General features: G+C 35.2%; 1 protein-coding gene across 4 annotated transcripts in view; it reads left to right on the top strand.

Moving 5' to 3' along the window:
• The first annotated feature begins 979 nt into the window (after positions 1 to 979).
• The window catches only part of LOC148651398 (raftlin-like), an 82,599-nt gene continuing 70,040 nt past the window's right edge, over positions 980 to 13,538 (top strand). Inside the window, exons 1-2 of one of the 4 annotated variants that reach the window (XM_088601619.1) lie at positions 980 to 1,504; positions 5,968 to 6,224. In XM_088601619.1, coding sequence (XP_088457745.1) covers positions 6,080 to 6,224 — 145 coding nt within the window. In that variant the 5' untranslated portion in view covers positions 980 to 1,504; positions 5,968 to 6,079. Of the gene's footprint in view, positions 1,505 to 5,967; positions 6,225 to 13,538 lie in introns of those variants that run through there. The other 3 variants (XM_088601618.1, XM_088601620.1, XM_088601621.1) reach the window with 3 other exon arrangements.

Genomic DNA, 13,538 nt, shown 5'->3' with positions numbered 1-13,538 from the left:
TACAATTAAAATCCAATGACGGGGAGCACTGCTGTAGGAGTTAAGATCCTTCAGATGTGAAATCTACTGTAAGTCCTGGGGACTTGGTTAAGAACACAAGTTTAACCCCAGTGTCCTGACTAAATTCCACTTTGTCTTGCAGAATCACAGCTTCCTAAAGTTTTTCCTTAATTGAGATTAATTTCTGTACCTCACTTGTCGTGTGGATGAATGCAGTGGTGGATGAACTGGATCCCCTCTTATAGAGTATGTATGCTGTATCAAAGATTTCTCATCTTTTGGAATGAAAATACTACAGAAATTTTAAGGAATTATAATCGCGTGGTCTTCCATAAGTCAGTGAAATCAATTAAATCAGATTCATAAATTGGCATCTAGCATTTTACAGATCTATTTTACACCTACTATATGTAAATTGGAACTTCTGTACTTGGTTAATATTTTTAAATATGGGAAAGGTACCTGTAGAGTATTTGATAAAGAGTAAAAACATTTGAAAATTTATCTTTGAACTTTGATTATATGCCCAAGTAATGTTTTAAGGTGCACTATATATTGTTTTGCCGTTATGGGAAAGCTGATTTATGGGTTTAAATATAAGGACCTTTCCTTCCAACACTGTTGTATTAGGTTGTGAATTGTTTTACAGATCAAAATATAAGAAAGATGAATTTATTTTCAAACAATGGCTTAAAGGTATTGCATTCACAAAGAAACAATGTCATTTTCAGCATTTTGATTCATGTACTTGTAATCCTTCCTTTTGTCTCTTAATTTTAAAATTTTATAGTTTTTAATAATATACTGTATTCTAAAAATCTGAGTACCTCATTTTGTCAGATGGATTCTGCCCTTTTGCAGACCGTACTGAATAATGGATTGACTCTATAGGGGGCCTCCTCAGGGGTTTATAAAATATAGATTTCATTGAAGAGTATGGGTACAGACTTCCTAGTCCCTCCCGACTGCCAAGCCTCTGCTGTCTTGCTCTTTTAAGCCTCCGACGTGCTCTTGCCTGGACTTCTCACTTGAGAGCAGGCTGCTGTTGTACAGAGCTGTGCTGTGCTGAGGACTGATTTCTTATTTCAGACAGTTTTGCAATGAGAGTTCATAGCAGGAGGAGAACGAGAAAATGTCAGAGGATGTGGTTTTCCTGAGCTTGCTGAACTGCACAGAAGCATACTTTTGGCATGACTTAACAACAAAAGGAAGCAAAGTGTCTATACATTTCCATAGGTTGTGGGTTGTTGAGATGAAAACGAGACATCTCTGCACTTACTTCTAATGCGTCATCTGCTGTTTTTGTTTTTTTTAAAAGATACTTCAACCATTTTTAACTTCTCTCTGAAATTGGATTACCTCAGAAGATTGGTTCATTTTTACCCTCACTCAAGCCATTAACGTTCTTTACTTGAGATGAATGTATGTTTCAGTGGTGGCTGGCTGATTGTTGCTTTTGACCTTTGAAGTGATTACTCAGTCTTTTACAACATCATCTTAACAGGTAAGTTAAATTAAAGTGAGTTAGAAGTGTCTTATAATGAAGAAAATGTAACCTAATAATGGAATGCCAACAGCTTAACTTATACCGATTTAATAAACATGTATAAAATAGATTAAAACTTGTTTTTTTTTTAAAACTACTTGTTTCTTAACCATTTTTTATGGTATTGATAGTTTTACTGCTTGAATTATACACCCATACAACCAGAAGCACTGTGGCAAATACTTTTCAATGCGTAAAGAATTTTGATTTTCTGAGATGGACAGTGCAAGGTATTTAAATCTAAAGTTCAGTCCTGAGATGCCTTCTGTTTTACGTCGGGTTGAATATGCCTGCAATGTACAGCAGACTGTACTGATCATGTAAAGAGAAATACAGTTGAAAAAAGCCATGTCTGTTGCTCCTTGAAAAGACAACAGGATTTCCAGTCCTACGCATGTGACCTGCTGGGCAGTTCAAGGTTAGGCATTTTAAGAGGAGAGGTAGATGTCAGACCCACCCTTTAAGCTACAAAAAAAATAGAATTAGCTCTGACAGCATTTGAAGCAAGATATGCGTGACATCTTAAATCGTTACCTTGACTGCCAGCAAGACTCTTCCTTGAAGTGTTTTACCAAAGTGCAGCTAATCGGTTCCAGAAGGCACAGTTTAACTGTTTCAATGCATGTCTAGCTCCCAAAACAAAAATGGTATCAAAATTCTAGCACCCAAACGGCCTCAACACTTTTCTCATTTAAATGCCCAGTGTGTGAAAGTAAAATGAAATTGTAAAAGTGAAATTTTGTGTAAAAAATTGTATAAATGTGTGTTGGTAAGTTATGCATTTTTTATGAAGAAAAATCACCTATCAGTAGAAAAAAAATGCTTTGAAGTCTTTGGAAGATTAAATTGTTTTTTTCAGATATAAAAATGAGATGCAGATTTAAAATCCATCTGTATAGTAAAACTTATGATTTACTGACCACTGATGTTAAAAGGATTTTTTTTTAATACTGTTAATTTATGGTACTGTACATGTATATTTCACCTGGAAATGAAAACAATGGTCTAACGTTCAATCTCCTTTTACACATTAAAAGCTACTTTTATATGTTCTGATTTTATATTTAACAGAAGCACTCCAATGTATGAGTGTGAAGGTTTTCTTAAAACGTTTTGGTACTCTACTAAAAGCAGTATTTTTTCAATACATTGCGTATTTTTTTAATACATTGTGTCATTATTCATTGCAGTAAGTAGTTCATTTTTATCTGAAATATTTAAGCACACAAAAATCTATAACATTTGTTTTCTATTATAATTGAAATATTTTAGAATTTCCATTTTAATTATAGTGTTTCAATCCTTTAATATTGGTATCTGACATGCGTGTGTTCGGACACTAGCTATAGAACACATTTGCTCTCATAGTTTCCCTTTCCAGTGGTACACAATTAGAGAGAGAATTTCCCTTTAGAACACTTTCCAAAAACGAACATTCGTCACTTTTTATTAATGATAAAAATGTTTTTCCATCAATCCCAGTCACATATGCCCAGAACTGTACACAGCAGAGCTTTGTACAAATGCCACACATACAGATAAAATTTTGCTTGTTATTATATTTGTGTAATGTCGTTTTTTTTATAATGCATTATATTGTGTAGACTTTTAAGCTGTACAATGTAACAGAATTTATTAATCAACATGACATTTTAATTGTACGTCCTTACATTTTGCCCAGAGCAAAGGCTGTGAAGTGTAACCTGGCATTTTTAAACAAAAGGACACTGTACGGTAGCAGGAATACAGTTAAATGGCAATGTACATTCTCCAGGGAATGTACTTCTGATAGGTGTCTTTCATAGTCTGTAATTGCAGAGTGCTAATAAAGAAGCCGGTATCCAAGGTTACGCTTTGTTGTGTGTATCTTAGCAATTTGTTTGCAGACCTGAGATGCATTCAAACCTTGAGATAGAAAATGAAATGCACCCAATTCAAGGCAAACAGTGCATCCCATCATACTTATTCTTGCAGGAACAGATGGGTCCTTATGAAAGTTAGAGAGCAAAAACTCAAAAGATGCACAGAAGGCATTTAGCTTCCATTATGCACATCTGATTAATTTGTAAGGTTGGAAAATGATAAATGTTTAATATGTGGTATGGGAGAGTATTAAAGTTTAAAATGTATAACTAGATATTTTGCAACATCCTATACTGTGGTTTTCGATTAGATATATAGTTTTTGCAATTGATTAATTTCATGACAGTTGATAATTGTTGAGAAATTGGAAAATATTTTTAAACAAAGAACAATTAGTCACGGAACAATCACAGATTATTATATACGCCTGCAGTTCCACGTACTGTAGCAGTGCTGTTTTATACTTCTATCTGAAAGGAAGCCTGTTGATTGTAGCTTTCCCATAGAGAACATAAAGGGAAATGTTGCTTTATTGATTTGTTTGTGAAGACAGGGTTTCTTTCCTATTTCTTGACTGAAAAGCCACCAATCTTTAGTAACTCCTCTTCAAGTACGTAGTTTAGCTTAGGGAGGAAAGCAGAAGTCAAAAAAGGGGATTCCCTTCATATCTCTCTTGCTGACAGTGTTTTTTTTTATAAAACTGACTGTTTGACAGGAAACACAAGGAAAGATTGTTTTAGTCTTGCCCTTTAGAAAGCCCTCAAATCTGAAAATTGAAAATACTGTGCTTTTAAAAAGCTTTAAAGTTTAACTTGGCTTTCCAGCACTTCTGCTCTTCCTTATTAATAGTATGCTTTGTAAATTAATTTTTATAATTCCATTGTTATATGGACTTCAAAATGAATCATATCATTATAAACTGAATTTTTCATTTCATTATATTATTTCAACATTAAATTTCCCCACAGTAAGCTGTTTCAGCTTCTTGCATTTGAGCAGAGCTGGACCAAACATCAGCAGATGGAACATAGTGACAAAGTGCTTTGCAAATAAGACAGTAGTTACGTTTCTGTAAACTCTGATCTAAAAATACTTCTCAAAACATTTTACCATCCTGCTGTTTCCCAAAGCTATACAGATAAGACCTCTTGTCAGATTTCTTCCCTTTGTTTTCAACTATCAGATGGATTATACATTGAAACTCTCTTTGGATTTCTTGGGGAAGGGATAACACTGAGTACATTCTGTAAGTGTGAGATGGCTTCTTTACTCTAAAAATACAATTCTGAAGTATTAGGTAGGTTTTTTATTCTAAAAGGATACATGGTTACCTTATTTTTACAGTTCATTAGTTCATACCCAAAGCATAGTACCAATGCTTTTGCTAGGGGCTGATCATGTGCCATTTCACATAGAGTATTGCTACATGAAGATTTGTGATTCAGACCTGACTTTAGTTCTGTTTTTCTTGCAGTGTTTGTAGATGAAACCCCTATGCAGTCGTTACAACTCATTTGCTATGATGTTTTCTTTTAACAAAGTAATATTTTATAAAAGTTGATCTGTCAGCTGTAGTAATTTTGTAGTTTTTAAATGGTACTATAAATGTTTTCTCTCTGACGTCTTTGTAAAAGTAAATTTTAACATGAGTCTGTAGAAGTGATCACCTTTGTTTAGCTCTTCTTTGGGCATACTGTCAAGAAAATAAATTGCTCATCCTTTGTGGAAAATATGGTTTTTACTAAATTAGTTGAATATTTTCAGATAAAGTAGGCATGAACATTGTTACGTTGATATTTACTGTAAAGTAAAACTATTTTAAAGCCTCTCAGCAGTTTTAGAGGTAGTGCAAAACACAAAGACATGGAGAACTGAAAACTTTTTAGAACAGGAGCAGTATAGCTTCTCTTATATAGAATGTTGTAAACACCATTTTTACTGAAACCTCAACGCCTAATTAAGATTGCCATCTCTGTGTAGGAACCCTACTAATATATGACTATAATCCTGAAGGATGCAGTGGCACCTATTCAATCTGAAAATTCAGCTCACAGAGATTTTCTGATTCATTTCCTTTCCTCTTGCACAGCATTCCCATTCACCCTGCTAATTGCTTTTTTTCTCTAATCTTTCGGAGCCTGCCTTCTGAATTTGTCAGTCAGTGTGTGCTGTTTGGTGGGATTTTCGCAACATGATTCTGTCTCCAATAAGCAGTACCCTGAGGTTTAATCAGATGGCCATAATATGATGTTACCTTCTGTTTACCAAGTGATTCTATTGGTTTAGTGTTGTCAAAAAGGATTTTTGTTACTGTATTTCAAACAAAAAATAGGCTTGCAGCTCTTTAGCAGTTGGAAGCACTGTAATTCCACGCTTGTCTCTGGTAATTTCCACCGGAGAGAAATGGATTTGGGCATCTGTGAAGAATATTTCTCATTTTGTTTTCTTTTTTTAAGCTGTTTATCAAATTTCGCTTTATTGGGTTTCATGAAACCCCCTAAAGGAGGAGGCGTGTGAATGTGCTGTGTGAGTTCTTTTCTTTTTTTTTCATTGTTCAGAAGATGCTGTGAGTGCAATGATTACTGTTTTCGCCAGCAAGTGGAGCAGACACACACTTACTGGTTCATTTCATTTCGATCTTTGAGGCTGCTAGTGACAAAACCTGCTGAGATGGGCTGTGGACTACCTAAGCTAGAAAAGGCAGAAGAAAACAGCCCAGGCAAAATCTACTCAACCCTCAAAAGGCCCCAGGTGGAAACTAAAGTGGGAACAGCCTACTGCTATAGCTTCCTGGACTTCATAATAGGAAAAGATGGTAAGTTTATATCTTGATCTCTATCTGACAGGTGGGAGTAACTGCAAAATGTTATATTAATGCAGTAAATGGGTAATTTTTCTTTTTTGTTTCAACGTTTTTAAAGTACATTCAATATGATCTTGAATATGGATATTAATCTTTTTCTTCTGAAGATGAGGGCAATGTGTCCATAAAAACTGTTGTTGACTTCCTCTCTTAGGTTGCTGTTATTGTAAAAAACTGACATGCAGCAGTAGTGTATTTTCTGACTTCCTGAAAAGGGAACAGCTGGATCTAAAACAGCTTGCCCGCAAAGCTCTATAGATGTTTCCAAAAAAAAACGCCACAGGTCAAAATCCAAGACGCTTTCATGTGGAATGTTCCGTTTTGATTTTCAGTATGTACAGTCTTTGGGAGATTATTTGGGACAGAACACAAGATTCTGTACTCTTTTGAACCACTGCATAGTTCAAATCAGGATGGGTATGTTCTAGATGTGCATCTCTCTCAGTTTTAACATTCACAAAATTTATCAGTAGAAAAATGGTCTAGTTCTTTGTTTCAGTTAGGAATAATTTATTAAAGAGTTCTTCTAAATATTAGCATTGTTAAAATGTTTATAAGAATACTGTCACTCTACCATGAATAAATATAAACAGGTTCCATATTATTTTAAATGGAGCTTACTATTTACATTATTCATTGTGTGTGCTTGCAGATGGAGACCATTATAAATACTTATTAGTTAAAGAAATGCTAATTAGTGGAAGAATGCAGAAAACCAACTTGTAGTTGATGGAGGAAAGCACCAATTAATAAGGCCTATTTTCATTTATTGGGTCAATGTCTTACCTTTGTTTTATTATATTGCTTATCAGTTTAGAATACTTAGAATATCATAGAAGGTGGCAAGTATCATACCTCCATAAAAACATTTGCTTGCATGACACTCTTCCATGGTTACAGACATAACACTTAGACACACATAGCCTCATAGAGCACACATTGTAGCAACATGTTGATCAGTAGCTGCTTATCTCTGAAATGTTGCCCCCTGGAGGAAAGGCACATAGATTTACACATTCAAGAACAGACCAATATCTCAAATTAAAAGCTAATGTATCAACAACATTTATATTGTTCTATCTTGATGTAGAGTTCACATTCCAAATGATCCAAACAGATGTCCACACAAACCTGGCAGAAATATAATTATAGTTAATTCATTATTCATTCTGCCTAAGATTTTTATATACAGTACCTTTGTTTTTCTCTTTACACAAACACAGTTATACAAATGAGAGATTTATGCTTTATGAATCTGTGTTTGGTTATAGTGGACATGGACATAGTTCTATAGTACACCAATATGGCTAAATGCAACCTTTGTTTAGTTATTCACGAGTGTTTCAATCTATAATACGATTCAAAGGTGCGAATTTTATTCATATAGGTCATTATGTAAAACAACTTTGACACATGTGCAAAAAGAAGGTCTAATTAGGTCTAACTTGGACGAGGAGTTAATTCATATTCTTACACATAATTACAACATGGCTGCTCTTAGCTTATGCCCTAGACTAAAAATATTAATTTCCTGATATATGATGTAAAGAAATTTGTATCTAAACAGACAAAAATTAAATTTGGTTATTATTCAGTTAAACAGTGACATTATACAGTGTATTTGCTAAGCTTTATTTGAAGTTTCAAAAGTTTTTTATAGAAACAGAGATACTTGCACAGTCTTACAGTATTTGCTCAAAAGAAAAATAGCATCAGAGCTTTTTTAACCTACAGTGGTAAAATAAGTAAGAAGAGGAAAATGGTAGTCATTTTTTAGAGCTTCACTGCTAAGGGCATTATTCCTAATATGAGAAAATGACCCATTGATGGACAAGGGAGAAATGTCCTGTTTCTGGCCCTGAGCTTTCTTCAGACTCCTGGCATGCAGTCTGGGGTGATTAGAAAGCTGCCTGTAGTATGTAACTGTCTGCAAGCCTTAAAAATGAATGCCCCGGGTGATACTCGTACTGCATAATTCTTTTCATAAGCCTTAATAAACCAGTGACCGTAGACCAAGGGTAATTTAATTTTGAAAGAAATCTGGCAAAGAATTATTGGGAGAATGTCTTGGTTGCTTTAATTCATTTTCTCTCTTTATGCCTAGAATCAGCTTGAGGAATTGTTTGTCTTTTTCTTTACACAATTTGTTTGAGGGCTAATACTGTACATTTAACAAAAGGGCTGTAAAATGGATATTCTTGGTCTTAACATTATTATACAACATTTTTGCACAGTTTATTGTTGCAGACTTATTTTTGCTTTACAGCTGATGCACCCTAGCACTCTTTGCTGAAAACAGTGTGAGCTCTTTCTGAGATTTTGTCCGACATTTTCTATGCATCGTTTATTTCTGTATTGATTAGAGTGGATAAAGTGTTTAGGAAATACAAGATCTTGTGACTGTTTTCCTTCTTAAAATTAAAGCTCCTGCTTGAAATTGAAAATGCATGGAAATGAAATCCTTTGAGAGTGTCTCTAAATATAGCAACAAATCCATTGTTGGTATTATCATCAAAAGGAAGCAAACTGGCATGGCTCATAGATATATTTTATGTATGTACATTCTGAAATTGTCCTGTCTTGTTTTAATTTAATCTTGCATGTAGTGTTCTTTCCTCAACAAATGAAATTCTCTAATTGCCAATGTGCAATCAACCTCTGTAGCACCACATGTAAAAAAAAAAGATTGCTTTCAGAAATATGCAAAGTAAGGCCTGAAGCCAAGCTATTTGAAAATGCCATTGTAATGGATCCTATAAGATAGCACTCATTTACTGTACATGACCGTTGTCAAAATGCCCTCTGTAGTAATTGAATAAATGATCAGAAATGATTGAACATATGCTTAATTTCTGCTGGTTCACAGGTCTCTGTAGACATCTGAGGTACTGTAAATCAAAATGTGATTTTCTTAGTGTTAAGGATATTGTTTTTCTACTTGTTAGCCGAGTACTAAATCAGATGAATAATTGATATTGATGAAACCACGATTTGGTAAAATCTCTTTATGATGCAGTACCAGACCTGGAATATTCACTTTTGAGGATATTCAGTTTTCTATCATGGAGATTTGTTTGGATTCCTCACCACCATCTCTTATCAAACATGACTTTAAGGGTAAAAGGGTTTCATCTTGTCCTGTAGCAGATTTATACTGGATAATGGGTTATGTCATAATTTTGATGTACAGTACTGTTACAGGAAAGGGCAGAAGAGGGTACTGCTTGTAAGACAAAAGATGGAATGACGTTTTACTTTCAGGATCCCTTTTGGTGGAAGACAGTTATCAGAAATACCATAAAACTCGAGCACTGATTGTTGCAGATCTATGATAATTTTTCATACAAATCAATATAATGTAACTGTCTGCAAGCCTTAAAAATGAATGCCCCGGGTGATACTCATACTGCATGATTTATCCTCATAAAAATGACATTACTGTTATATCACATACTGTATTACAGCTGCCAAAAGTGATACCTTCCAAAGTTGTCATCTCACAATAGTCCCTATCAGGAAGAATATGTCCAAGCCACGTAATAGTTTTGTTTATGGGATCAAGCAATCACCATTCCTTTATTTTTCTAACGAATAAACATAGGATCGCATAACAAAAACAAAAGGCCTGAATCTGTTTAATTTGACAAAAGATGGTTGCATTCTGTCTTTCTAAATTTATATTCTGGTTAGTTCTGCCCATTTATCAATCATGAAATACAGTAAATGCAAAATAGTTTAGGATGTGTTAATTCTATAATGCCTATACCAAGGTTGTGTAATTTAAAGTTTGTTTGGCCAATAAGGTTATGAAAATCACTGATCAGGAATCAAGAACAATATTTTAAGTCTTGGTATAATTGTACGGGCTATTTACAGTAAATAGGCAATGGATTCTTTATTAGCTCCATGTTTTTAAATAGTAATTCTGAGAATGGGGAGGCTGTAATCTACTGTATTTGTATAAGTGTTCTGAAAAAGAGATGTAATTACCGTATTACCTGATGTAAGTACCTTATTAAAGTCTGACATAGAGGCACATGCACTGAGACATTATACAGTAACATTTTTAAAGTTATGACCATATGACTTCCATTTTGACACACTGTGCAATTCCTTGTATTTCCACGTCTTGTTTTTTACATTAAGAAGTCTATTGAAAATGTGTGTCCTTTATCGAATTTCCCTAAATCTCATAGTTTATGTATGGTACACACTTTAATGCCAGGAACTGATTTCTGACAGTCTGATAGTTTGTCTGATAGTTCAAGCTTTCTTCTCCTATTTTATGGTAACATACAGTATTTTCACACAAACTATGAAATGTTCTTGATTTTCTTTAGAACTGTAGAAGTTGGAAAGATGACTACTAATAAAAATAATATATTGATGGGAAAAAAGAAACGCAACATTTTCTGGAATGAGAATTTTATGAGAATAGTATAGTTATAGCTTAAGTACTTTCACAAAAAGTTGTAAATTTGTTTTAAGCCCTCTGACCAGCAATACAGTTTGTGCAGTGAGGCATTGCAACTTGCCAATCACACGAAAGCTCGTTAGGTGCACTTTTACCCAACAAGGTCCAGGTGGAACAATGCCTGATCAGGTCACCTTTGAAAAGGCCTTAATTCAAAGCTTAGGTCACTGCAAGAAAAAGGCCACACAGTCAGTTTTCTGGGCATTCCATAATGCTTTGATTGTCACCAGAAGCAAGGGAGAGGGCCATTGGCATGCTGCAGGCAGGCATGTCATGTGCCAGCGATGCCAGACACTATGGAGTAAGCTGCTCCACTGTGTCCCGACTGCAGAGAAGGTTTCAGCAGGACAGATGACCGTCCAAGATCCGGTTGCCCTCGAGTGACCACACCAGAGCAGGACCGACGCATCAGACTGGTCCATCAGCGAGATCATTTCAGATCTACCACCCGTACTGCTGCTGAAACTGCCGGCAGACACAATGCCAACATCAGTGACAAGACAGGCTCCATGCTGCTGGCCTTAGAGCAAGGCGACCTGACAGAGGCCCTCTGCTCACACCTCCTTTGACGGCACACCCAACTGGCTTGGGCCAGACGGTGGCTGTGATGGACTCATCAGCAGTGGCATCAGGTCCTCTTCACAGATGAGTCACTCTTCAGCCTGTTCCACGCAGTCGGGAGGTCCAGAGTGTGGAGGAGGAGGTGTTGTGTTTCTTTTTTCCATCAGTAAACAGTATAATAATATTTTTATAAAATAATATTGAAAACTAGAAAGAAAAAATATCTATTACATTTCTAGCAGAAAGCTATGGTAATTTATGGGAAAAGGCTGAAGTTGCTAGTTTTTTTTATAGGTTTTGGTTTCCTCCCATTCTTCTTAATGGACTATTTGGGAAATGTTTCAACTGGCTTCCCATTTCTCTTCAGTATATTTTTTTATGCCAAGAATACAACACCTGAACTGTTACTTATATTCACCAGCTCAGAGAGTTCTAATACATTCAGCTGTTTTGAGTCTAAGGCAGTGTTAACTTATCCAAAGTAGTTTTCTTTTCTGCATTCTTTTCTACTAAAATATTCCTCTACAAACCATTCCCTAAAAGAAGGATGTATGACATTTAAATAACCTCCTGTGCAGTATAAGTTATCTTTCTCTAACAAATGCTACCTTCAGATTGTTTGTTTATGATATGAAATGTTTATGATGTGGAAGAAAATAGACATGTACTGTACTATAATCTCTAAGGGAGTAGCACTGTTCTTACTTGTGGAACCATGGGTCGTGCGTGAAGGGAGGTAACTTGTCAGTTGTGTTTCTGACTTCTTGCACTGAGGTAACGGACATCTATTTAGTTTCATGTCCCTGATAAAGTCCCGTGATACGGGGCGTTAACCTATAATATTGTGTAGACAAGCTGTTCCAAAGCCTGAGTGATATTTGAGGTTTCAAAATATCCGTGGACACATCCTGGAGTGTTCTAGCAAAAGAGAAAAAGCAGTACTTCATGTGGTATGTTTTTCAGACTTCAAGAAATTGTTTGATTTGTGAGTGTTTTCAACAACAGGAAACCAAAAACTGAAGAGTTCCTTCCCTTTCTCTTTGTATCTACTCCTTGTGTCAAAATATTGTGCGGAACAATTGAAAATTTCAGGGCAATTCAAAAGAAAATTAAACATATTGCTCTGTTGGTTGTTGCTATTAGAGGCAGTTAATTTTGGTCATTTCTCTCTTTTCACTATTCAACTTCAATAGTGCTCAGTGCTCTTTTCTCCACACCTGATCAGGTCTAAAATTTTTTAGTTCTCCTGAATCTATTTGTGAAAACCTGACTGGCTTTGCAGGTTATACAACAATATTATTATGCATTAGTCGGGAATCTGAAAAGATTCCCTAACAAGTCATTGGCCCTGGTTTTCCTTGCTTTTCCCATCGCTAGAGTCATATATTATTTCCCCCCTCCCAAATAATTTACTAAAAGAAATGTTTACTCTTCATGATGTGCAATTATTCGTTGTTGTCCTCCTCTTACTTTGAGTGAGGATGACAATATGGATTTCGTTTTAATACTGTTGAGAGATCTAAAGCAGAAGAATAAGGTTTGCCACATGGAAGTAGTTTCATTTTCTTTTTCTTACCTTCCAATTATTCCCTTTTCCTGCATTTTTTGCATTCCCTTTAATTGTTCTATTTATTTAAAACCATTGTTTTAAAATAGTTATGACCACCTAAGGTTTTCTGACAATGTTGTTACAGCTGCGGGTGTGTTTTATGCTTGCATCTTGTCTTGAATAAATACAGGATTGCCTTTATGAGCAAACAAAGAAAAGACAAACACATTCTTGGCTTCCTGTTTCAGTAATTCATTTCCTTTGGATTTTCCTTCCTGTCTACATATCCTGACAGTGCTTTCAATTGTTCTGAGTGTTCAATACTAGAAAGTTGAAAGCAAGTGCTGGTCATTTTACACTCTGATTTTTAAGACAACCTTGCTTCCATTTTTCATCCCCTCATTCATAAAGATACGTCATTAGTACTGTATGTCCATGCCAAAACAGTGTAGCCCATTTTTCTAATAACACTTTGGAAGATCTTTCAGATCTGCAAAAAAAAAGCTGTTGAATGGCTTATCACTAGGCTAATTTAATTGGTAGGTTTTTTGATATTTTCATTTTTCTGTTAGCATAATTCCAGATTGGTATTGCATTTGGTGGTATGGTTTCATAGAGCAGGGACAGGGACTGTCATGTAGTGTGAAGAGTAAATTTAGAGATGATCTGATAAAGGGAGTAG

This window comes from Lepisosteus platostomus, chromosome 12, assembly GCF_059453375.1.
Source record: "Lepisosteus platostomus isolate fLepPlt1 chromosome 12, fLepPlt1.hap1, whole genome shotgun sequence".
In the NCBI taxonomy this organism is placed as follows: Eukaryota; Metazoa; Chordata; class Actinopteri; order Semionotiformes; family Lepisosteidae; genus Lepisosteus; species Lepisosteus platostomus.
The sequence above is the reverse complement of the archived record's forward strand: the minus strand, read 5'-3'. Positions and strand labels throughout refer to the sequence as shown.